The sequence below is a fragment of the Hipposideros armiger genome, unplaced genomic scaffold, assembly GCF_001890085.2.
Source record: "Hipposideros armiger isolate ML-2016 unplaced genomic scaffold, ASM189008v1 scaffold_276, whole genome shotgun sequence".
Taxonomy (NCBI): domain Eukaryota; kingdom Metazoa; phylum Chordata; class Mammalia; order Chiroptera; family Hipposideridae; genus Hipposideros; species Hipposideros armiger.
The window spans coordinates 18,773-45,457 of NW_017731626.1; the positions used below are offsets into that span (position 1 = coordinate 18,773).

The 26,685-nt window shown below is 41.2% G+C and overlaps 1 protein-coding gene across 1 annotated transcript in view; it reads left to right on the forward strand.

Annotated features, from left to right (window-relative positions):
* The first annotated feature begins 3,069 nt into the window (after window positions 1-3,069).
* Window positions 3,070-26,685, forward strand: part of CGNL1 (cingulin like 1) — a 92,517-nt gene continuing 68,901 nt past the window's right edge. Inside the window, exons 1-7 of the mRNA XM_019657529.1 lie at window positions 3,070-4,686; window positions 5,487-5,581; window positions 7,152-7,257; window positions 10,654-10,755; window positions 11,293-11,441; window positions 12,421-12,556; window positions 20,567-20,779. Of these exons, the coding sequence (XP_019513074.1) occupies window positions 3,106-4,686; window positions 5,487-5,581; window positions 7,152-7,257; window positions 10,654-10,755; window positions 11,293-11,441; window positions 12,421-12,556; window positions 20,567-20,779 (2,382 nt within the window). The 5' untranslated portion in view covers window positions 3,070-3,105. The remainder of the gene's footprint in view (window positions 4,687-5,486; window positions 5,582-7,151; window positions 7,258-10,653; window positions 10,756-11,292; window positions 11,442-12,420; window positions 12,557-20,566; window positions 20,780-26,685) is intronic.

Genomic DNA, 26,685 nt, shown 5'->3' on the forward strand with positions numbered 1-26,685 from the left:
AGATTGAAGGACTATATTAAGTGCCTGTGTTTTATAAAAGTGACCAGTTTTATAAAACCCTTACTTGGGTGTAGCATTGTGAAATTTCAGATACCAGGAACAAAGAAAAGTTCCCAAAAACTTTCAGAAAAAAATAATCAGGTAATCAGGGCACACGCAGGGGAAAGAATATAATAATAGCATCAGAATTCTTAATAGCATTCCTGGAAGCTAGAAGATAATGCAGTAAATACTTTAAAAAATCTGAGAGAAAATTATATCTAACCTAGGTTCTAAATCTAGCTAGACTATCAATCAAAAGTAAGCATAGGAAAAAAAAAAGTAAGCATAGGATAAAGACATTTTTCAGAATACAGGGGCTCAAAAAATTTACTCCCTAGACCTTTTCTTAAAACGCTACTGGAAATGTGCTCCAGCAGACCAATAGGGTAAACTAAGAAAGGGGAAGACACGAAACTTGGGAAGAGAGCAAACATACCCTAACCAGGGCAGGGGGATGGAGGCTGCAGGAGGGAGGCCGTCAAGGGAAAAGATCACAAAGTTATCTGCTATTTTGATCATCTGGAAATTAATACTGGCAAGCATCTAATAGTTGAGATCTAGCTGATGAAAGGATTCAAGGATAGGTATGTAGAAAACAAGACAAGTAAAAATAACTATCAATTATTAACTCTGGAAAAGTTAAAGTTTTATAGGAAAGGAAAGATGACTAGAATCTAAAGTTTGGCTCTTTGGTGAATGATATTATCCATATGTTTGCCCACAAAGGAAACTTCAATACATTTAAAAAGGAAGAAATAATAGACTTCATTTTCTGGCTACAATGCAAGTAGAAATTAATGACATAGAAATAAAGACCCTCCAAGCCAAAACAACACAGCAGCAAACATGCTGGATATGAAAAAACTTTCCCCAAAACAACTCTTGGGTCAAAGAAGAAATCAAAACTACAAATTGAATCCATCTAGAAAATAATAATAGAAACATTACTGTGTTGGAAACTATTGGCTGGCTTCCTAATGTCCATCATTGTCTTCTGTCTTTTTACTAACAGAGCATTGGTTTTGCTGAGAGTGTCATTGACTGGCTAAAAAACCGTATTTCCCAGCCCCACTTGTGGGGTGCGGGGAAGTGGCGGGGTGGCAGGGGTGTATGTGTGTCATATGGTTAAGCTCTCATCAATAAGATGCCAGGGATTATTGGTGGGTGAAACTTCCAGGAAAGCTCCTTAAAAAGAAGGTTGACTAGGTTGGCCTAATATTAGCCTTAGGCATATGTGTTGCTGGATCAGCCATCTTACAATCATGAGGTATCTAATGCAATTAAATGTAAGTAAGTGGAAAGATAAAGTGTTCCTCAAAAATATCCTGGGATCCATTCCAGCTCTGAACGTCCTACCTCTGGGGAAAAAAAAATCCTAATTCTTCTTATGTTGCTGTTTTGGGTCTGTTTTTTAGTAGGAACCAACAAAATTCCTAACTAACACAGTCACATATCACAATTTGTGGAATATAATTAAAGAATGAAAATAAACAAATGAAGCATGCAAGTCAAGAAAATAACAAAATAGGGCCGGCCGAGTGATGCGTTGATTAAGAGCTGCCTTGGGACGCCAGAGGGCCCCGGTTCGGATCCCACGTATGAGGGCCAGTGACACTGCCCTCTACAGATAAGATGGTGAACAACAGCTCAACCTGGAGCTGGGCTGCCGTGAGTCGCCGGCGACGGCGTAGGCTGCAGCCCCTGCTGCAGTGGGTTGCCATGGGCTACCGTGCGTAGCCAGCAGCCAGTGTGAGCGGCCGTCCAGAAGCCGTCGCCTGATCTGCCTCGCCTGGGAAGAGCGCGATGATGGTTCCAACTTGGGCCAGTGAAGCAACGTCCTCCACAACTAGACTGAAGAACAAAAGGACAGCAACTTGTCTGTTCCCCTGCCCCCAATTACCCAGCGCTGTTCCCATCCCCCAATTTCCCAATTAAAAGAAAAATCTTAAAAAAAAAGAAAATAACAAAATAAAGGAAAGCAGAAGGAAATAATAATGCTCAAACTACAACTCAATAAGTTAGAAAATTTAAAAAAAGATAAATCTAAGAGTTCTTTAAGGGGAAAATAATTAAAATATAGGCATATATTTTACCTGTGTAATCAAGAAATAGCACAAATAAATAAAACTAGATAATGAGAAATAGCTATAGAGGAGATGAAATGATTTATTCTTTGTGAAACTCAGTGCAAATAAATTTGAAAATAGAATCAAATAGATGATTTTCTTGGAAAATGTGCTACCAGATTGATTCTAGAATAGGAAGACACTCAAAAAGGCCCCAACAATGATAGAAATGAGACCACTATCATCTGTGACGTTGTTACCAGTCTTTCTGCATCTCCTTTGCTGTTGGAGTTTTTCGGAGTGATAGAAGCGATCAAATGTTACTTGATCTTTTTTTGGTAATAAGAAAAAATGATTGGAAATTATTTTTAATCATTCTCACGGTTGCTCTCACAAACAAGTGATTCTTTAAAGTAAAAATATTGTAAACAGCATATCCAAATAAATAGTGATAAAAGATCTCAGAGCAGGGTTGTACATAAAAAAAGGTTGAAAGGGCTATTTTGGTAGGAAAATGAACAGGATAGGAAGAAAGAAAAATGGTGAGCATTGTAACACCATAGTTCTTCATTAATTTCATGGAAAAGAACTGTGTTCTCTAATGCTGGTAACTGGAACATCCCTGCTGGTTAAAAATAAATAGCATAAAGTGTGAGGAAACCAATTAAGGGGGGAAAACAAAGCAACCAGAACAACCTGTCAGTTAGAAACTGATTCGTGAAGTTATGCCAAAGGCATCAGGTCATTACACCAGTTATCCACCCTGAGGCCAGGGTTCAGGCCCGGTGTTGACAAATGCCGTGGTCACGTGGGCCCAGGGGCGTCCAGAAGGCCTGCCTGGATGAACATTTGGATTTGAAGTTTCCTTGCTGTTTAAGGTGTTTTGTTTTCTTTGAACTTTGACGTTTCCCCACATAATCTTCATTTAAACAGATGTAATTCTAACTTAATGTCCTCTTCTTACCCCATCTTTCCCTGGCAGCGGGAGCAGTGAGCCATGGAGCTGTATTTTGGTGAATATCAACACGTGCAGCAGGAATATGGCGTCCATCTGAGACTCGCAAGTGATGAAACCAAAAAATCAAGGAACTCCCAGCACCCTAAGGCCGGCTCCTATGGTGTCAGTATTCGGGTACAAGGAATTGATGGCCACCCCTACATAGTCCTGAATAACTCGGAGCACTGTCTGCCGGGCACATCTTTTTCTGAAAATGGGCCATCGTTTCCTGCTCCAATGATAAATAACCTGCCCATGCATCCCAACAACGGGGCAGTGCTAGAGGAGAACAGTTCAGAAGAACTGCAGCTTCCAGAAAACCCATATGCCCAGCCCAGCTCAGTAAGAAACCTGAAGCAACCCTCTCTCTTTGAGGGCAAGAATGGAGTTCTAGAATGCAAAGAGGGACCAGTGAAGCCATCCCATGTGCTGAACTCTCAGAGGCATCCAGAGCTTTTGCAGCCCTACAACCCTGAAAAGAATGAGTTGAACTTACAAAATCACCAGCTTCCTGAGAGTAATTGGCTGAAAACCTTAACAGAAGAAAGTACCAACAATAAGAAGGTTTGGACTTGCTTTCCCAAGCCCAGTAGTTCTCAGCCTACCAGCTGTCCCGTGGGAGACCTGGCCAAATGCAACGTGACAGCCATTCGCTTATGCAGCTCCGTGGTCATAGATGACCCCAAGAAGCAGACCTCAGTGTGTGTGAATGTCCAGAGCTGCGCCAAGGAGGGGCTAGCAGAGGAGGCCCTCTCCCCTAGTGGGAGGCCCGTAACAGCCTACAGCCCACACACCCATCCTGAAACCAAGAAAACCAGGCCGGATGTGCTTCCCTTCCGGCGACAAGATTCAGCCGGTGCTGTCCTGGACGGAGCTCGGTCTCGGAGATCCTCTTCCTCGTCCACAACGCCCACTTCGGCCAATTCCTTGTATAGATTTTTGCTTGATGATCAAGAATGTGCCATCCATGCAGACAATGTGAATCGTCATGAAAACAGAAGATATATCCCCTTTTTGCCAGGTACTGGGCGGGATATTGATACGGGATCAATTCCTGGCGTTGATCAGTTAATTGAAAAATTTGACCAAAAGCCTGGGCTGCAGAGGCGAGGAAGATCTGGGAGGCGAAACAGAATCAATCCAGAAGACAGGAAGAGGTCTAGAAGCGTGGATAGTGCCTTTCCTTTCGGTCTCCAAGGGAACTCGGAGTACCTAAACGAATTTAGCAGGAACTTGGGCAAGTCCACCGAGCACCTCCTGCGCCCGTCACAGGTGTGTCCGCAGAGGCCGCTGGCCCAGGAGCACCGTGGGAAACAGAGTACCAGCCGTGCCTCCGCCAAGCTGCCGGGAGCCTACCCCAGGCCTCCCCAGCAGAGCAAAGATGGGAAAGGTCCAGAAAGCAAAGGTGGTCAGGAAAGTATGAGTGTGCGTGCATCCTGCCTCCCAGCACAGAATAAAAAGGAGGAGGAAATCAAAACAGCCACTGCTACGCTGATGTTACAGAATCGGGGGCTAGCAACTTCAGACTCAGGTGCCAAGAAGATTTCTGTGAAGACATTCACTTCCACCTCAAATACTCAGGTAATAACTTGTGTGAGTTTGTTTCTCTCCCGGTTCTAAATGATCTAAATTCTGCCTCATGCTGCAGGAGCCTATAGAAATATTCCATATCCTCCATCTGGAATGGGTAATTGCACATCCAAATTTTTTTTAGTTTTTCCCTACAGATAGGTCCTACTGCCAATTGTATGGTTTTCTAAGTTCAAGTACAGCTAGATTCACAGTGGGGTCTTGTCTGTAAAGTAACTTGTCAAACACTATAGAGAGGTTTGACTTTTCTGTTTGTATAGATGTGAAATCTGAAAGTATGTGAAATTTGTTTCCACACAGGGGCTCAAGGCTTAGGTTTGTGTAGATTTATTAATTTTCCTCATGAACTTGAGTGACTGGGTTAATTTCTGGCCTGAGAAATTAGATTAATTTTAATTTAGATTAATCCTAAAGTGATAGGATTTACTTAACTGGTACATTTCGTATTTTGGTAGTCACAATAAAAAATTAATGATAATGATAATAAGGTTAGTAAGTGCCAGGCACTATTCGTTATATATGAATATTATATAGGATGGCACCAACCCTGTGAAGGTAGATCCTGTTTACCTCAACTTATAGGTGAGAAAATTGAGGTAAGGAAAAGTTAAGTATCTGGCCCAAGGTTACAGAGCTACTCATTAAGTGGTGGAGCCAGTGGTAAGGCGAACCCTTACCTGAGGAATCCTATTTTTGGAAAATAAGAATGTGTTTGGAAGCTTCCGCATCAGGGTTTTGCCTTCTTCCTAGAAACACCATCCTGTGATCTAATAACAGACATTGTGTTCCAGGCCACACCGGATCTGTTAAAAGGCCAGCAAGAGCTCACTCAACAAACCAATGAGGAGACAGCCAAGCAGATACTTTACAATTACCTCAAAGAAGGGTTAGTGATTTTCCTTAAAGGAGCAAAGTGTTGTCATTTCTGGTGTGGCTCTTAATTTCCTTTTCTGAGACCTTGTGTTTTGCCCTCCCTCCCAGCTCTATGTGAGCCATTTAGGGTTAAGATTCAATGGCTGCAGTTTTCACAACAGCATTTAAGTTTTGGATGGTGGTCCAGTGAAGATCAGGGGAGGGGAATGTAGGGAAGGACATTATGCATTGAAAATTAAATATGAATATATTTTTAAATGACTTTACTGTTTTAAAAATAAATCAAAGAAAGGAAGAATGTCTATTACTCAGTTTTGAATTAAGTCTGCCATCACCTTGAGTTCTTCCATGCACACAATAGTACTCTATCATCCCTTATTAGGAAGTTACAAATAAAAATACCTCCTTTCCTCCCCAGAGCTGACATTGGCCAGGAGCCCCTGCTTCCATTATTTTTAAAGCATGTATGAGTCATTTAAAAGCAGCGCTTTCCACATACTTATCCTGGGGGTTGGGTTTGAGTAATCTGGTTTTCAGTCCTTACTTAGATACTAATTGCGCTGGAATTCTAGGTCAGGAATTTGGAGTTTCTGTTTCAGTTCTCTCATCAGATATGATTAAAAAGAAAGCTTTACAGCCTGACATGACTGCAAGTCACTTGGCAAATACTCATTGGTCTTAAAACACTTCACATATTTGTATTGTGCCTTACAATTATTTGTTAGTATAATAATATAGAGCTGACAAAATAATCAGGTTCAAAATATAAGATAGGGGTTCTTTTGAAAAAAAAAAAAAGAGTAACCAAAGAGATTCTTCTAGTTAAGATCTAGTTATTAGTGTCTCTATGAAGGATTTTGCCATATTAAGGTTAAGGTAGAAGAACTTTTGATTTTTAAAATTCTCTAAATTCTTTTATTTACTTTTTTTGGGGGGGCTCATGATTTATTAAGAGACTGGTGAGACAGACTTGAGCAAGAGGCGCCTATTTAAGGACACATAATTTAACATTTTTTCATAATTGCCAGGTATGTGTGATAGAAGGTGTGGTAGAGGTTAGTAAGACATTATCCAATCATGATCATTACCTGTGAAAGTCTAGACAAAGGGCTGCTGTGTTGACAGTCTTGGCTTGGGAGATTTATTTTTTTTTAAACATAGGCTAAACAAGCTAATATCACTGTGGATCATTCTTAGAGTAAGATTTAAAAGTAAAATGTCTCACATACAGGAGAAATTCCTCGATGGGATGAATATAATTCGTTTGAATCAGGCAACAAATTACTAATTTTCACTGGATGTTTTCTCCAAGCTTATTTAGAATGTGGTTATGTCTCTTTTACATGTTTGGAAATGCCAACCCCTGTCCCAAATTGAGTGGTAATATAGAATAATTTATTCGACGAAAAATACACCATCCATCCTGCTCTTTTCATATTGGTTTTATATGTGGCCTTAATTAATTCATGCCTCTTGTAATTTGTCTTCTTAAAGGGCTTGTTGTTTGTGTGTCACAGCACATAAAATATTCTGAGACCAATGGTTGTGCCCCTCATTGATTTTTTCTTTTGCTTCTTATTCAGAAGCACCGATAATGATGATGCTACTAAAAGGAAAGTTAACTTGGTCTTTGAGAAAATTCAGACTTTAAAGTCTCGAGCAGCAGGGAGCACGCAAGGAAATAATCAAGTAAGTTGAAGTTTTGTATTTTGCAGAGGGCACGTAACAGGGAATGTGGCAAATTACTGTTTCTTCAGCCTGTACATTTGGTTATAACAGCAAGGGGGAAGTTTCCTGAGTAGTGAGCTGTATCCTAAGATGGAAGATCGTGTGTTAAATATGTGTACCCTGCCTTTTTTTTCTAGAAAGGTTTTAAGATATTTTATTTAAAAAGTGTAAAATGTAACAGGATGAAACAAATAGACGGTGAAATTTAGAAAGGGAAAATAAGAACAGGAAGAACGAAACAAAGTAATAGCTAGAGAACCTTAGCGTTATCATAGGCACATTCCGAAGGTAAGTGTGAACTGGCTTGGACCCAAGCTCTGGAACTTCAGAGAATAAGAAATAAGAGAATAAGAGCAAGAGAATAAGGAATAGAGGCAGGTGAAGCTGACCAGCATGGGTGCAAGGGGAAGGAAGGAAGGAAGGAGTGGAGTGGTGCCAAAATCTTTTTTAAAAAACTGCCTGTTTAATTGATTGCACTGAATTTGAGTTGAGACTTGGAGATATTTTTGTTAAAAAAGGAGTCATCTCATAGTTGATGAACAGCTGCTATCTGCCAGGCGTCCCTTGTACCCTGAAAGCAAGCAACAAGGGGTTGACTAAAAAGGACTTGTTTCTCAGTCCTAAACCACCTTGAATTGGGTCCCGTTTCTTGCTTGTGCATCTTCCCTTTCTCCTCCCAGGGGAATTTTGCACGGGCAGGAACAAGAAGATATCCAGAGGCAGGTAACAGGAAGTTTGTCTAGAGCTTCTTTTCAACTGTGGAAACATGTATAGAGGATATTTTTAGATATCAGCTATCTTTTCTCTACTACTCAGTATTCCCTGAGCCCTCAGCTAACCCATGACTGCTACTCTGGCATCAAATAGAACTATACATGTGTGTATGTTGTGTGTGTGTGTGTGTGTGTGTGTGTGTGTGTGTGTGTGTGTGTGTGTGTGTTCTCACTGGAGAATCTTTAGATTATACACTTTGCTTTAGGAACTCTACATAGTTCTTAAAATTAAATCCAACTTATCAAGGTGACTCCTGCTTTTTATTTACCTGCATATTCTTAGGGAGAACTTATCCTTTGGCCTTAATGTTAAGATTGTCCTTGTGGGTCACAGACTAGGGGTCTTCAGTCCAAACTGAGGAAGTCCGCATAGCCCTTCTGGAGTCAGTAGCACTAATGGTGTCTTAAAAGATCATGGAATTCTCAGGGAGAAGGGAAGGCAGGGCGCTGTAGGTAGAGGGAACGACACAGATACAGACCAATATAAAATGTGAAGAGGCATATGTTTGTTATATTTAGGGGAGGGAGGTAATTTTGTGTAGCCGGAGCCGAGAGTATGTGGGGACAAAGTGCCAGATAGGAAGGACTTCAGAAATCACATAAGACATTTCCATTTCAGGCTGACGGTGATGGGCTACCATTGATGGACTTTAAACAGGAATGCATAGTGTCGTATTCATAAACATTCATTCCTTTTGTAGCTTTTTGAGAGAGGTGAGATTAGAGGAAGGGTGATCAGTTAAGAAGCACTGCTGAATCAAAGGCGAGATGATGAGAAGATGAACTAAGGCTCGTAGACCTCTGGCTCCCATCACGGTGCCACGACTGCTTAATTGCCTGTATCTTTCGACTCCCCTTTTTTCCATCTTATTTTCAGAATCTGATTATTTGCTGACAAAGGCTTTGGAGTTTTATCTTTTTGGTGTCAGTGAAGTGATTTCCTGTGAGAGACTGTGAGAAACCTCCTCTCCATATGGACTAAGACCATATTGGAAAACAGCAAAGCAGGCAGACGTTTTGTTTGGGAAAGAACTGTACCACTTCTCTCAGGGGTTGGATTTAGATTTCTAACATGGATTGTTCTCATTTTGTCTGAAAATTGGAAGTCCTGTGTTTTTGTTGAATGTGAGGTTCTGGTTAACTTCACAGGAGCAGGTGAGGTGAGGAAGTACAGTAAAACCTTGGATTGTGAGTAACTTGGTTTGCGAGTGTTCCACAAGACGAGCAAACATTTCTAATACATTTTAATGTGGTAAACGAGCGATGTCTTGCAATACGAGTAATTTGTTTCTGGAAAGAATTATGCTCACAAACCAAGGTATTACTGTACCTCATTCCAGGTTCATCACACACAACTCACCTGGATTGAAGCGCCTAGAGAGAGCCAAGATGCTGCTGCCTTTTCTAACTTTGATTCCTGCTTTTACCTCTTTCCCTATCCTATTTGTAGTTTTCTAATGACTTTGCTGTAGGATTTTAGCCAAATCCTTTTGAGAACATCACCCTATTATTATATCCATGGAAGAAAATAAATGAGAGCCATTAACAGTCATACTCAGATCAGAGATGTTATTTTCTAATAGACTCTCTTTAATCATATCCCTTTTCATTATATTTCTCTCCATTACGGAAATGTAACATCTAAAAGAAGAAAGCCAATTTAGCTAGCATATATTTATTTACTACTCGCATACAAGCATATGCTTAGAGGGATAAAAATCTCATTGGTGGTTATAGAGTAATACCCAATGTAATGAAAACTCTGTAATAGATGTATATACAAAGGGCCTTGGGAATGCAGAGACATGGGTTTTGGGTGTAATTTCATGTAATAGATGAATCTTAAATATTTGTATCTTTTTACATTATTTAATGGGGTATAACTTACATATGGTAAATTGCACAAATCTTAACTGTATAGTTCATTGACTTTTTTTTTTAAAGATTTTTATTGGGGAATTGGGGGATGGGAACAGTGCTGGGAATTGGGGGAAGGGGAACAGCAAGTTGCTGTCCCCTTGTTCTTCAGTCTAGTTGTGGAAGACGTTGCTTCACTGGCCCAAGTTGGCACCATCATTGTGCTCTTCCTGGGTGAGGCAGATCAGTCGCCGGCTTCTGGACGGCCACTCACAGCAGCTGCTGGCCGCTCACACTGGCTGCTGGCTACACACGGTAGCCCATGGCAACCCACTTGCATCGCCGGGGACTCCCGGAACCCCAGCTCCAGGTCGAGCTGTTGTTCAGCATCTTAGCTGTAGAGGGCAGTGTCACTGGCTCTCATATGTGGGATTCAAATTGGGGCCCTCTGGCGTCCCAAGCCAGCCCTTTACCAACGTGCCACTTGGCCGGCCCCCATTCGCTGACTTTTTAATATAGGCATGTGTCCATGCAGACATCACCCAGATCAAAATATAGGACACTCCCATCATCCAGAAGTTTCCTTGTGCCCTTGCTCTGTAGAGATTTACATTGGAATTGGGTCTTAAGATTTTAGTGTTACTGCTCTGATTATATTTTGGGGTCAGGAGAATTCAAATGAGCACCTGTAACACTTAAGTTAGGATATCTTTGCAATTAATTATAGGCTTCTAATTCTTCACCTGAAGTCAAAGATCTGTTGGAACAGAAAAACAAATTGACTACAGAAGTAGCTGAACTTCAGAGACAGCTTCAACTAGAAGTCAAGGTATCTTTTCCTTTGTGTTATTTTTTTCACTTCTGTCTTGATTGAGAATCTTTTTAAGTACATTGGGATGCCCAAATGAAGTGAAAGCCAATTATTCTCCCCAAAAGAAACATTCCGCTCCTTATAGAAGTAAATTCCTGTATATTTGGCTCTTCTGTCCAAAGAAGTTTTTGTTGTTGTTGTTTTTAAAGTAACCAAAGCATATAGAGACTATTTACTTTGGCCGACTAAAAGAAATGCTATTGGATTCAGGCAGGCCAGTAGGAAACTAAATGCGTAAAATATCTGAGCTAAGTTATAGAAATAGCAGAATGAGGTATAGCTGTGTTTCTGTTTCTGTTTTAGAAATATTACAACTCATTAAATATTTAGTACTCTTTCTAGTTACAAGTTCCTATGCCTTAATTATGTCATTTGGTTAATAATTAATAATACAAGTGCAAAGACAGGGAGTCCATAAGAGTTTAGAAGTAGACTTCTATAGGATTACATTAATGTAGAGTGGAGGTATTTTAAAATCACATGTATTCATTTTAGAATCAACAGAATATCAAAGAAGAGAGAGAGAGAATGAAAACAAACTTAGAAGGGCTGCAGAGCCAACATGACAGGAAGGTGGAAGAGAACTCCATGCTGCAGCAGCGACTGGAAGAAAGTGAAGGGGAGCTCCGGAAAAACCTGGAGGAGTAAGTTCTGAGCTAAGAGCCTGTGTCCTTCCTGGGTTCTGGCATCTGATGTGGCCAGAGCCTTTTTGTCCATTTAGTGCTATCCAGCTTTCCAAATATTTATAGTGGCTTCTGACGCTTCCTATCCTCCCTCTTATCCTTGTAAGAGTGCAAACCTGATGCCGTGTGTAGATTGGTAAGCAGAAAGGTTAATAATTTTGAAAATCTTTGTACACCTTAAAGGGTGTCTCTGGGACCAGTGCTTAAACTTCTGTTGAGTCTGCAAAGATGGACTGTCAAGCCGAAGGTGGCCCCGTCATTGGGTTGTATTAAAATCTGTGACAAAAAGATTTGAAATTAAAGTCTGAAAAGGTGCAATGCTATTACATGATGGAAACTTGAAATAAAGGTTTAAGCAGGAGTGAATTCTAGAGGGAAATTCAAGAAAAATAGGACATTATATAATAAAAGCATTTAATTGTCTTTGCAATTTTGACAGTGTAGTTTTTGCATTTAAAACATTCTTAGAGGTTAATTTTAGAAAAGAAGTTGGTAAGAAAAAACATCAGAAAATTTAGGGTGTAGTAAAGACTTTACAAAATAAAAGGTAGAATAGTTGTGAATTTGATTTACAACAGTGGTTGGCAAACTCTTTGTCAGATAGTAAATACTTTATGGTTTATGGGCCATATGGTCTTTTTTGGAACTACTCAATTCTGCCATTGTATTGTGCAAATGACCGTAAGCAATACATAAATGAATGAGCATGGCTGTGTTCCAATAAAACTTTATTTACAAAAATAGGCAGTGGGCCAGATTGGCCCATAGGCCATAATCTGCTGACTCTTTTGGTCTACAGTGCTGGGTGGGAGCAGAGAATGTGAGAGCCTCCTTGGGGCTTTGGATGACTTTGCTTGACCATCTAAAAGTCTGAAATCAGACTGAATGACAATAAACAGAGCCCAGGAGAATCTCTCTGATGGACTTCTCTTCCTATCAGGCTGTTCCAGGTGAAGATGGAACGGGAACAGCACCAGACTGAGATCAGAGATCTCCAGGACCAGCTCTCAGAAATGCATGATGAATTGGACAGTGCTAAACGATCTGAGGACAGGGAGAAGGGGGCTCTGATTGAGGTAAAGGACTGTGGGGTCAGGTGACAAGATAGGCCCCATCTGCCTGAAGAGGATGAGATGGTGGAGGTGGGGTGGGGGCTGAGTGCTACGAGCCTTATTCTGTTTTGTGCATTTGCTCCACCTGTGCCTATGGTTAGATTCTGTAAGAGCCTTGTATGTAATTTTTTTTAAACATTGTCTTAGGAAAACTTTCCACCATACAGAAAAGTAGAAAGAATAATGCATTAACTTCAATAGAGTCCCAACCCAGATCCAATAGTTGTCAATATTGTGCCATATTTACTCCACTTATTCATCTGTCCATTCATCCTTTTTTTTTTATGCATTCATTTATTCATCTTTGCTGAACAATTTCAAAGCAAATTACAGATAGCACCACTCCTTACTCCTAAATTCTTAAGCAAGTATCTTTGAAAAATTAGGGACTTTTCTTATCACCCCTAAAAAATTAATAATTCTATAATGTATTATATATAATATAACAATGATTTTAATATCTGGCCCTTATTCAAAGTTTGCCAGGGAAGAGTGGAACTAGTTAATGGATACCATAAGGAAATAATCAGACAGATCAGTGTGACTTTGGTCTTTAGAAGATCAATGGGATAGGAGAAAAGGAGCGCAGGGGTAGGGGCTAGAAGGAAAGGGGTAGGGGGCCTATACTAAGATAAACGAACTCTGACAGAGATAACAATGAAAGCAATGAGAGGTTCTTGATTGGATCCTGGCTTGGGTGAATGGGGACAGAACTTTTATCTATGCCCTTTTAGATAATTTGATATTTGCTATAATATTATCATTACCTGTATCGTTGGCAGAATTTTGAAATTTAGTTTCTTATAAGCTTTGGTTTGTAGAAACAGCCCAAAAAATAAATGACACACAATTTAGAACAAAGCAAAAAAAAAAAAATCAAGAAGTAAACGTACCTTGTTAGTACTGAACTTTCATTTTTTACTGCTTTCCCCTAAGGGCTTGGGTCTTTTCTTTGTCCCTTTCTGGGGGTTAAAAGTCGCCCCTGTAGCTCCTTCCTTATTAGGTGTCAGCTGTCAGTTGTTTTCTCACTCCCTTCCTTATTTCATTTTGAAGTTATTCCCCAGGAAGGGTTTTAATTCCTGCTCTTTGGAACTGTTGCCTGTCTCTTCCCTGTGACTTGGCAGGAGTAGAGAACACTTGTGGCTCCAAGCATAGGAGTTCTCATGAATTCCCTTTTCACATGAGTGGAGGGGAGTCATTCCTCTTCTCCCCATTGGACCGTCTCTCTGTCTCTGTTTAGACCTTTTCTTCTGAGAAGGCTTCAGGCCTGTTCCATACCACCTGGTATTTCTCTTTTCATCCAAGGATTCCTTGAAAACCACCATATTCATGGTATTATACTGCTTCTCATGGCCTGCCTTCTTCTCAGGGCTCAGTTACAAAGACAAGGTATACTTGAATGGGGCTTTGAAAATGTGTGTATTTATCACTGAAATATTCAAACTACATAAAATGAAATTTTAAAATGGGTTAAGTGAAAAAAACCACATTTTCCTATCATCTTAACAACTGTTTTTATTTCTACATTTTCTGCTTACCTCCCTACCCCTCATCTACCCATGTATAATGTAGGGACAATTACAGTATCTGCTTTTAAAAGTTAATATGCCAGACACATTTTTCCTTATTATACCTTATGGTCTTTATATTTCATTTTTAAGGAGGTAAACCCCAATATGTTTAACCATCCTTCTATATTTAAGTTGTTTCTTTTTTTTAAGGTATGAAAAAATATGGTGAACATTTTTTACATGTGTCCTTTTACGTCTTTAGAAAAATAGCCTAAGGATAATTTCCCAGAAATGATGTCACTGAACAGTTTATGGCTTTCCATAAAAATGTAGCTTTACAAACAAATTAAAATAGAAGGTAAGGCTTTGACACACTCTGTGATTCCTGTGTGGACACTTTATTGATTCTAAAAGGGAAAGATGTTATCTTAGCTATTGGGAAGTCCCGTAAGTTGCTGAATTTTCCCAATAACTGAAATCTATAGTTGCTGTTTGACTTTTCCCGATACCCTCTATCCTTTTAAATTCTCTATTTTAGCACAGTTGACCTTGCTCTAGTTTCTCTTTCTTCTACTAGCCAGCTAGCTAATTCAGTAACATACCGTCTTTGCTGCTTTTCCCATTTTATGCCTAGCACACTGCCAGGCAACAGAGCAAATTAATAAATAAATTTCTTTTTAATTTATTCTAAAAATATTACTATTTTAATAGAAATAATTCTGACATGAGTTATATGCCTCTTTGCCTCTTTAAACACAATATACTGTGTATCTATTAATGAACATAATTTATTAATAGTTCATTGACTTATTTGTACTGGTAACAAGGGTAAGGATATGAGCCTTAGTTTTGCTGATGTATTTTCAGGCAGAGGCTGATAAGAAGAAAACAGGAAAGGGAAACAGAGCACACCTTTTCTTAAAAATGTTCTTGATGTTGCTGCCTTTTGGTTGTCTCTTCCTGTAGCTTCCTGCTGCCTTTCTCTGCAAGATGAGTTAGGGACCAGTTAGCTTCTCTATGCCAAAGTGGGGTTCTCTCTCTCTGGAAAATTATACTCATTATTATTTTATTTTATTTAAAAAAATATTTTATTGGAGAATTGGGGGAGGGGAACAGACAATTTGCTGTCGTTTTGTTCTTCAGTCTAGTTGTGGAGGACGTTGCTTCACTGGTCCATGTTGGTATTATCATTGCGCTCTTCCCAGGTGAGGCAGATCGGTTGCTGGCCTCTGGACGGCCGCTCATGGCGGCTCTTGGCAGCTCACACCGGCTGCCGGCCGCTCACGCTGGCTGCTGGCCACACACAGTAGCTTATGGCAGCCCACTGCAGCAGGGCTGCAGCCTATGCTGTTGCCGGCGACTCACAGCAGCCCAGCTCCAGGTCGAGCTGTTGTTCACCATCTTAGCTGTAGAGAGCACAGTGTTACTGGCCCTCATGTGGGATCCGAACCGGGGCCCTGTTGCTCAGAGCTGGCGTCCCAAGCCAGCTCTTAACCAGCGTGCCACTTAGCCGGCCCCTATCCTCATTATTTTTAATCAGTTTCCTTTGACTTCTCAGCAAAATTTAAAACATGTTCTATGGTTTCTTTATGACTAGTAAAATAGAGTTCATCTCCTTGTCACTTTCAGTTTATTCTTCGTATCTTAATAAGAAATGGCCTGGGGAATTTGATAACAGTTTACAGTTGTGGCCAAGTTTTCCATGGCATTTGGCTTAGGACAGACACGTAAACACAATGAACATTAGACACTTGTGCTTTTGAATGTTTGAAAAAGGCTGAAGGACCTGTATTTTGTGAGGCCTTTACAATGCACCAGATTTTTCATGAAATCTCTTCTAATACTACTTCACATTTTGTTAAATAACATTGGGTCCCTATTTGGAACAGGTAAAGTTATAATAAGAGAGAATAAATTAGTTTAAAAAAAAGGAAGAAAGGAAAGAAGAAACAGTAGAAAATACCATTTTCTCTAAATAAGCCATATAATTGGCCAACAATAGGATGACTTTTTTATTCATAAATAACTGATGGTTCTGAATTTTTGTTTTTAACTCAAATTATAAAAATGATTAGAGAACAAATTTTCAGCCACTTCTTTGTCCATCAATGTGTTTTCCTCCATGCTGGGGGAAATGGGTAACATCATATATCGCTCTGAGTGCCACGACAGCGGAGTTTTCTAATTACCAACAGTCATCTTTGATGGGCGCCTGCAGTGCTGACAGCTGGGCCTCATTCCACAACCTTGTGGTGTTGTATTCCTGGCATTTGCCAAGATGCAAGTCTTTAAGTATTGGGAAAATGTTCTGGTTATGAAACTGTATTGATCTGGGGATAGGATAGACTATGCTCAGAAATGAGGTCTTTAAAATAATTATAAACTTTTTTCTCAGTGCACCTTGTGATATTACTGAACATTATACAAATTTTAATGAAAAAGCAACTAAAAAAATTAAGTTTTTCACAAACTGCGTGACACTTTCTAGGCCATCCCTCTGGGAAAAAAAATTGCATAATTTTTTGTTAGCTATAATTTTGATATACAACCTTTTACTTACCTTTTTATTGAGCATGGGCCAGAAATAGAGACCCTATAAAACCGCTGGGAAGCATTTCCACAGAAGAATGTCTAGATCAGTATTTCTGTCCTTCTGACATGGAGTACTTGTGAATAGGTGCTGTATGAAGTGAAGCTTGCTTTAGGCACATCAGCTGCTGCTCTGGACATTCCGGTGTGTGTGTCTCAGTGCCTCTGCTGTCAGGACAGCCACTTGCTGTTGCTCATAACAGCCGGTCCCAGAGCGTCCTTCATTTTTCTCACACCTTTCCTTCTTGCCTTTTAGGTTCTGGTCATGTTTCTTTGCTTTAGTTTAAAAAGGTGGACCTTCTTACAGGTACTTCCAGCCAAACACAGTGCTGTGTTCCATTTGCATCTAAGACACAGCACAGTGTAATTGCTTGCTCTGCAGCCCCTCCTGAGGGTGCAGTTTTGTTGTCAGGCTTGCAGAGGCTATAGGATGAGGAGAACTGGCATTGGAATCCAATCTGGGCCCCAACCTTGGCTCTGCCACTTATAAGCTATGCAATCTTAGGCGTGTTAGCATCTCAAAGCTCCAGTTTTGTGTTGTGTTTTCATTTGTGAAAGAGAATAATAATATTCAGCTTCTAGGATTTTTGGAAATGTTTAGCACAAGTCATGCTAGGTAGTAAGTACCCAACACAGTCAACTTTTATAGTTTCCTGCACCCACACATGCACATATACATACACACTGGGTTTTTATCTGCTGGCTGTTTTCATGTGTGCAGCTCACCTGGATGCATGTAGGTTTTGAAAGCACTGAATCTGAATGGCCAAAGTTTTCCTTCATTTTCTTTGATTGGAGTCTGTAGAGAGGCCATCTCTAATGGGTGTTGGCTTAGAGTTTGAAGTTTATATATTTTCTCTCCCTTCTTTGGCTTGATATAATTGTCAGTAAAGCCACTGAGGTGATGAAGTGACGTTTTTGAAATCCCCTGTGCTTTTTTGGTCTCTCTGGAAAACTTCAAGTGCTCCTAAGTGATATGGTAAGGTGTAATCTGATTGGATTTGTGCAACATAGTCCATTTACACAACAGCCTCAGCCCCAGATAACAGCATGTGGGTGTAGAATGGGCCATCGAAACCCAGGTTCTTGACATGCATTGGCAGTAATACACAAAAGGCAACTCAAAACACAGATACATCCTGGAAAAGATAAGTGTGGGAAGAGGAACTGCCTTATCGTCAAAACAATTGAGAACGTGTGAGAGTAAGTGCAGGAAACAGGGGTTCGGTTCACAGGGCTGTGGTGAAGAGGCTGGTGGGAGGCTCCAGGAAGACCTAGAAGAGGAGCCAATAGCAACAGTGATGGGGGGAGTCTCTGCTACTCCTCAGAAGGGGGCTGAGCAGTGGCAGCCGCAGGACGCCCCTTTAATAAATATCAGGATGGGGTATATTTTCATAAGATTTGCTTATATTCTGTGTTTGGTGCTTTGGAAGAGCCAGAGTTACCCAAGCTACCTGGACAAATCTCTTGACGTTTCATTTGCGCTTTTCAATCAATGCCTTTAGTGAGAAGCCTGAAGGGCTAAGTCTCGATCTATGCAATGCCGAGCTACCCTGGGATTGCAGAGGTTCCCCTGGTTCAATGGATGTGCATGTCCTAAAGAAAAGGAGAGATATTCCATTGTCAGCTACACTTAAATTAATACAAATATTTTAATCTTTTCATCAGTGACACTTTCTTGAATGGAAAGTAGCTTATTTCTGAGGCCTTGGGTCTGCAGGTGGCAACTATTCCTTGGAGTTCCCAGTGAACAGGATGTATATTTACTCAGAAGCCACCAGTGGAAAAAAATAGACTAGTTTAGAATTCTGGTATCTCCAGACTCCTGCTGTACTGCACATGTTAATATATTTATATCCAGGACAGACACATTCCTGATGTCATTAAGCCATGCATCAAAAATATAATAAATCAGATCTATGTCCTGCTTTCAAGGAGCTGACAGTCTAGCAGAAGAGATAAGAAAATAAATATATGGACTATAAGGTAAAATTGTTAAATGTTGTGATAAGTACAGCCAAAGTGAAATGGGGAAGGCGATTCAAGGAAGACTTCTTGGAGGAGGTCATATTGTATCTGAATCTTCAGAAATTTTCTGAAAGGGCACTTCAGACAGAGGATGCCATGTGGATATTGTCATAGAGGCCACAGGTGAGAGACTGGATGTGGGGAGCAGATGGGTGACTACTGCAAACCATCTGGGCAGGAGGTGATGAAAGCCTGAACCAGTAAGGTGAGGGAAAGGATCGGAGATGTTACAGAGCTGTTTGGTTGTGAAGGACAAGGCCAAGAGAAGTCAAGGTTGCTGCCAAGCTCCTGAGTAGGTGGTGCCATTCACAAGAATCATTAACAGAGGAAGAGGAAAAGGAGGAACATGATGAATTCACTGAAAAACATAAAGCTACTGCATCTGAGGTGCCCATGGGACATCCAGATGGATGTGCCTAGCAGGTCGCTGGAAGTGTAGCTTTGAATTCAGATAAGAGCTGGAGGTAAAGGTTTGGGAATTATTTACTTAGAGTTATATTTGGAGAAAGGTAGATGAGCTTGCCAAGAAAGAATAAAGAATGCAAAGTTGCATTCTTGGGGATCATCTTAGCTTTTGGGAAAAGGGAAAGAAAAGCTAGAAAAGATGGTCACAGAAAAAGTGGCCTGAGGGAAGAAAAGAGGAGAGTGTAGTGTCTTTGAACTATAAGGCAAAAGAGAATTTTAAGGACAAGTGGAGAGGATCAAAGTGGGATAAAAAAAAGTGTGGACCTGAGGCATTGGATGTGGTGACTAAGAGGTCACTATACCTTGGAGGGTGCAGTCCTAGTGGAGTAGGAACAAAAGCCATATAGCAAGAGATTAAGGAGCGAATAAATAGTAGGTGGTCAAGAAGTGGAGGCAGTGAACAGAAATTGTACTTTCAAAAACTTTGGTGGTAAAACTTTGGTTGGTTCTTTTTCCCCCTTGACTCAGGATTCTTGTGTTCTGAGGGAAAGGACATAGATGCAAGAAAACAGCAAAGAACAAAATGACAGGAAAAAGAAACAAAAGATAGTCAATGGAGTAAAGACTTGGAGCAGGCTGACAAAGGACAGCTCATTGCAAAGTGGCTTCCGTTGGGGATGACGCCTGAAGTTCAGATAAAACTGGGGTGAGAGAAAGCTGAGGCGGTCATGCCCATGTCCCAGCCGAGGGTAAAGTAAAGGTGTCTGCAAAAGATGGGCAGATTCTGAGCTTGAGGAGAGCTGAGCAGGTCTAGGACAAAGATGGCTGAATGAAAGGACTTCCTGTTGAGTTTTTGGCAGAACACACTTGGGTTTAGGTAATGCAATTTGTTGTGGAACTTGTTGCCCCAATTTTATGACTTTTCTTTTGAAGTCTGAACAGTTGAGGAGAAAATGTGAATATTTTGTCCTGCCCAGATAGAAGAATTAGCATCATGGGTTAAGGACTCTGGGGTGTGTGTGTGTGTGTGTGTGTGTGTGTTTGAAGTAAGTGAGGCCAACAAGTTGGCATGTCCCCCATGAAGTAACAGTCTATAAAGGCCAATAGCAAGGGCCACAGATTATTGCACAGAAATGACGTGAGATGGGAAAGACAGACATAACCTCTCAAAGCAATGACAATTGAATCAGTTTTCATTTTCTCCCCCCCAAATATCAAGGAAGGTAAGATAGTCAAATCAAGGGGAATGATGGCCTCTGAGGAGTGAAAGGGGGAGAGGAAGAGATGGTCTAAACTGGTGGGTAGTGTGAGGAAGGAGAGAGAGAGGGGAGGGCAGGTGAGAGTATGGCTGCTCATCTGAATCGCCAACTGGAGGGGAGCAGCAGGGCCGCCTGACAAAGATGGTTAACCTTCGCACCCTGTTTATGTTTCCTCTTTTTAGGAACTCTTACAGGCAAAACAGGACCTTCAGGATCTGTTGATTGCCAAAGAAGAGCAGGAAGACCTCTTAAGGAAGCGGGAGCGTGAACTCACCGCCCTGAAGGGAGCCCTGAAAGAAGAGGTTTCCAGTCATGACCAGGAGATGGAGAAGCTGAAGGAGCAGTATGATGCCGAGCTGCTGGCCCTGAAGGAGAGTGTGGAGGAAGCAACCAAGGTGAGTCCACCCAACCCGTCGGTCAGACCTTTGCGGGAGTTGGGCTGGGGCAAGAGACGCTAGCTTGGGCACAGATGACAGGGCAAGACCACTTCTCCCACACCAGTGCCGACTGTCTTCCTTCTTGTTCATTACAGAATGAAACTCAGTTTCATCAGATCATGGAAACAGAGCTTGTTCACAGAGAATAAGCTCGAGGCATTCCTAGAGGTCAGAGGCCTGGGGCATTGTGTGGCTTTGCTAATGGGGCAGGATTGCAGACAAGACCCAGATTTCTGGAATCCTTCACCCCTGCCCTAGCCTGTTCCTTCTGACTTGTGAAGCCTTTTGTTAGACAATCCAAGTTCTTTTCTTAGCACAGTTAGCGGAGGGTTAATTGGCTGAATTGCCCAAACCCTTGCAAGATAATTTTTCTCTTAATTGAATTCTTGGCTCCTACAAATAGATTCTAAATTATGTTGAAATCTTTTGGTGCGGGCCTCATGTTGGCTGTTGAAGAAGAGAAAAGCAGCTTTAAAGGGGAAAATGCTTGGAAATATCATGCCATCTTTAGGGAAAGTGGGGAATTACAGAGTATAAATTTTTTAGTCTCTGCAATGTATAGGTCAAAGATGATGAAGAAAGAACTCGTGATATTGTTTGTTTAGTCTGTGATGATTACAGCAAAAGCACAGATCTAGTAGGCCCTCCCTCCACTAAGCTCCATAGTGATTCACTGATTTTCAATTATGGCATGGTAATTGCAAATGACAAGAAGTGAAAGATGGGTTTGTTTGTTATAACAATAAAAAGTCTGGGAAATAGTCTGTTTGGGAGTTATAATGGAGACAGTTAAAAAGAAAAAAAGCCTCTCAGTGATTTGCCTATCTTAGCTTCTTTTGAGATATGCTTTAGTTTGAGGGAGAAAAGCGAAACTGATTGAATTTTCATTGCTTTCAGGGGATGCCGGTTTTTTCCACCTCACTTCCTTTCTGTGTAACAGCTCCGTGTCCTTGCTATTGGCCTTTATGTGCTGTTGCTTCGTGGGGGACATGCCAGTAGGCTGATGAGTAACACGATTCTCCTTTGAGCCCATCATGTCTGTTCTGTGTCACCTTCAAACACTGCATTAAAGCTTAAGTTAACATTCTATATTCATTGAAGGGTAGTGGAGGGTGGTGCTGAGGCATGTTTATAGTGAGTTGATTCTAAGGAGAATTAAACTTGGCTCACACATGGGATGCAAGATATTTTATTGGAAGCCTCTAGATCCTACCCTGTCACAGATATTATATAAGTGAGGAAGGGAAACATGGTAGGTGAAAGAGGATATCTTTGTTGTATGGAGTCGAGATAATCCATAGTGATGCAGGCTATTGCATTTTGACCTGGTCAATATCGTGTGTTAGTTCACAGCGCTTTCATTGTGTCAGTTTAAGAAAGATAGCTGCATTGACCACATCAGTCTGTGAAAGAAATAACAGGTGAGTTGGCCAAGGTATATATCACTGGCAGAGAATGTAAGGTTTCCGAGCACCAGGAAGCTAACACAAAAGGCTTCACCTTAATATCCAGTGAGGTACGTTCCAGCATGGCTCTTGGCCCTAGGTCATATTCTGCACTGCTGCCAGCATCTTTTCTTAAAAGAACAGATCTGATCATGGCAGCCTCTGCTTCAATAATGTGCTTGGCTCCCCGCTTGCTTAGACTTAAGTTCAAAATTGTTAGCACGGTAGGCAATAGAAGTCCATTCTCTTCCTATCCATGTCTCCAGAAAACTCCATATTCTTTTGGTCCTCTCACCGTTTTGTATACGTGGAGTGACTTCCTTCCACTTTTCTGCATGACCAACCTCTTATCCTTCAAGACCCCCCCTCAAATGTCCTCACTTCTTTGAAGGTGCCCCAGATACCTGCACTCCCCTTGATGGAGTTAGTCCACCTTCCTTAGGGTTTCTTCTGGTTACTTCTCTACCAGGAATGATTAATTTGTATCATACTAACATGATGTAACTTATCATCATGTCTGGACTCCATTAGACTCTGAGCTTCTTAAGCACAGGGGCTATTTTTATCCCTCCTCCCCTTTTTTCCCCCTAGATTGAGAGTGGGAAACTCAAGTACCTCAGGACCCAGATAAGGACATACACGAGTGAAGCTCTGGGTGTACTGGGGTGACAGTAGGGCAAGGTGGGGACTATGACAAGCCGGAAAGTGTATCCTTTGTGTAGGGTCAGCCGCTTTTCTGATACACCTTAAAGTTGCCAGTGAAGGAATGCTGGGCCCATGTTGCTAAGTCTCTCAATTTTTAAAGAGAATCCAGATATCTGGATGTTGGTGTGAGATCTGACTTTTAAGCAGTGCTTCAAATTAAAAAGGAAAAAAAAAGTCACATAGCCCGAACACATCTGCAGGTCGACAGTGCGTGATCTTTGTCTCTTGAGCTTAGTTAGCACGGGGCCCAGCACACACTCACATCTGTGCGATGTCTGATGTGTGAACCTAAGTGAGGGACAAATTCCCTTCTTAACTGAGTTTTCAGTCACTGCTGTGTGGTTCCTGTTGGATTTTCTCTAACAATGATGTGGGAGGTGTTTTAGGAAACTGTGCTATTACTCTGTGAATTTCCGTGCCTTGCTTTTAAGTTTCCCTGTGGTTTCTTAAAGGGGATCATGGTTGTATTTTTACACCTTAGCTTTTGCTTCTGAAAATGGTTACTGAACGAATGTGGCAGAAGCATATTTAATGGAAAAATATGTCAATTTAGTTGAACAGATGCTGCTTTTTTGTTATATTATTTACATATGGATATTATATACTAGAATTTTAAGATTATTCTATTAACTACTTGGAAGAGAGTAAACTAAATATAATTTTTTTTAAAGATTTTTATTGGGGAATTGGGAGATGGGAACAGTGCTGGGGAATTGGGGAAGGGGAACAGAAAGTTGCTGTCCTTTTGTTCTTCAGTCTAGTTGTGGAGAATGTTGCTTCACTGGCCCACGTTGGTACCATCATTGCGCTCCTCCCGGGCGAGGCAGATCAGTCACCGGCTTCTGGGCGGCCGCTCACAGCGGCTGCTGGCTGCTCACGCTGGCTGCTGGCTACACATGGTAGCCCATGGCAACCCACTGCAGCAGTGGCTGCAGCCTACCCATCGCTGGCGACTCACGGCAGCCCAGCTCCAGGTCAAGCTGTTGTTCAGCATCTTAGCTGTAGAGGGCAGTGTCACTGGCCCTCATATGTGGATCCGAACCTGGGCCCTCTGTCATCCCAAACCAGCTCTTAACCACCGCACCACTCGGCCGGCCCAAATATAATTTTTTACCTTGATAAAGAGTATTGCTGGGCCGGCCAAGTGGCGCGTTGCTTAGGAGTTGGCTTGGGACGCCAGCTCTGAGCAGCAGGGCCCAGTTCGGATCCCACATGAGGGCCAGTGACGCTGCACCCTCTATAGCTAAGATGGTGAACTAGCTAAGAAACTCGACCTAGAGCTGGGCTGCCGTGAGTTGCCGGAGATGGCGTAGGCTGCAGTGGGTCTGGCCAGCAGCAGGCATGCGCTTTCGTGAACTGCCATTAGCCATCATGAGTGACCGTCCAATGGCCAGTGAGCAACTGACTCACCTGGGACGAGCACAATGATAATACCAACATGGGCCAATGAATTGACATCCTCCACAACTAGACTGAAGAACAAAAGGACAGCAACTTGTCTGTTCCCCTTCCCCGATTCCCCAATGCTGTTCCACTCCTCGAATTCCCCAATAATATCTTAAAAAAAAAAAAGAGGATTGCTTAAATTTGTGCACCAGCCTTTATCGTTTTCCTGCCCTGGGGAAGGACCCACCCACCACTGTGACTAAAAGCTGACATTTCATGAAGGAACTCTATTGCATTAAAAGTTTATTTCCTTGGTAAGTCTTAGGAGGCAGCCCAACCTCCTGTCATCAATTTTTCTAATTTTTGCCACTGCCTCAGGGCCAGACACCCCTAAAGTGCTTTTTTATCATTGTCAAAGAACACATATTTCATCGTGGCCTGAACTTGAGCACTAAAAGTTTTAAATTACTAGAACATTTGGTGAAAACTGTCAAAGTATATTAAGAACATTTTACAGGTATTCCAAACAGATACTCTGTAAAAGTGGTTTTTGTAGACCCAAATAGCCTCACCTTTTTCAGAACAGATTGATGGCTCAACAGAGAATTCATGCGTGCCGTGGTGATGCGGGATTCCTCGTGCAGCAGAGCGAACTGTACCTCTCCTGTGCAGGAGTGGCTTGGTCATTAGGCGAGCTCCTTCTGTTTCTTCCCAAAGAGAAATGGACCTTCGCAGCCTGTCAGAAAGGGGGTTCTATCTAGCAAACCTTCTGTGAAAGGGCTGTTAAGGACTTTGGCACCTTATTTCGTAACATATTTTTTTCTGTGTTACATCCTTTTATACTTTTTCCAGTTTTACAAAGGAAATGTCCTCTTTCTCCTTGGGTTTGTGGCAGTGGCTGGAATAGAGCTACCTTATGACCCAGCAATTCCACTCTTGGGTATTTAACCGAAGAAATATAAAACACTTATTCGAAAAGTTATATGCACCCCATTGTTCATTGTAGCGGAGATAATGGGAGCAACCCAAGTGCCTATCAATAGACAATTGGATAAAGAAGATGTGGTACATATATACAATGGAATATTACTTGGCTATAAAAAAGAAATAAAATCTTACCATTTGGGACAACATGAATAGAGGGTATTATGCTAAGTGAAATAAGTCAGACTGAGAAAGACAAATACCATATAATCTCACTTATATGGAGAATCTACAGAACAAAATAAACAAACAAAACAGAAACAGACTCATAGACACAGAGAACAAACTGATAATTACTAGATGGGAGGGGATGTTGGGGAGCTGGGTGAAAAAGATGAAGGTATCAAGAAAAACAAATTAGTAGTGACAAAATAGTCATGGAGATGTAAAGTACAGCATAGAGAATATAGTCAATAGTGTTGTAATAACTCTGTATAATGCCAGGTGGGTACTAGACTAATTGGGGGGAATCACTGCATAAATTATATAAATGTCTAACCACTATGCTGTATACCTGAAACCAATACAAAATAATACTGAATGTCAACTGTAACTGAAAAAAACAGAAATAAATAATTTAGAAAAAAAGAATGTGCAAGTGGGCAAAAAAGTAAATAAATTGAAAGGAAATGTCCTCTTTCTCCTTGGGTTTGTGGCAGCGGCTGGAATCCATGTGCAGAAATGGACTGTCAATGCGAATGGGAATGACTGCCGTTTGGGAGTAGAATGAAGACTGTCCATAGCTATTCGCTTCTCTCTTTCGTCCTTACCCCTTTCTGCCTCCAACTCTTGTGTAAAAGAGAAGCTCAGACTCTTGACTATTTTCAGATTTCTCAGAGAATAGGCTCAGCTCAAATTCTAGCTCCTCCAGGAACTTCCTTGGTTCCCTTTTGGACCTTACAGTTTCAAGGACTTGGAATTGCTAAAAGTTTTGTTCTTGGTTTTCTCTTTCCTGTCATATTAAGGACTGTCATCATTTTTCCACTAGGCATCCCAGTGTGCTTGGCACTGGATAGGTATACAGTACATATTTGTGGATTAGAGGAATAAATAGACAAAAGGGGAGATGCCATTTGAGTCCTGACAATCCCAAGGATGACAAGGCATTAGACTGTTTTGGGCCTCATTTATGAATTAAAATTGTTTCTCATGAAAATGAACAAATCTTGTCTGTTGGGAACGATAATGCTGATGTTGATCTTGGAAAGATTACTTTTGCGTCTAAAAGCTTCAGGTATTTTGAGGATGATAAAAGAGCCACTTTGTTTTTGTGTTGGGTAATATCACTTCTGGACCACTAGGCACTTCCAGAGTGCCCGATATATAGCAGTTAAGCAATTACGT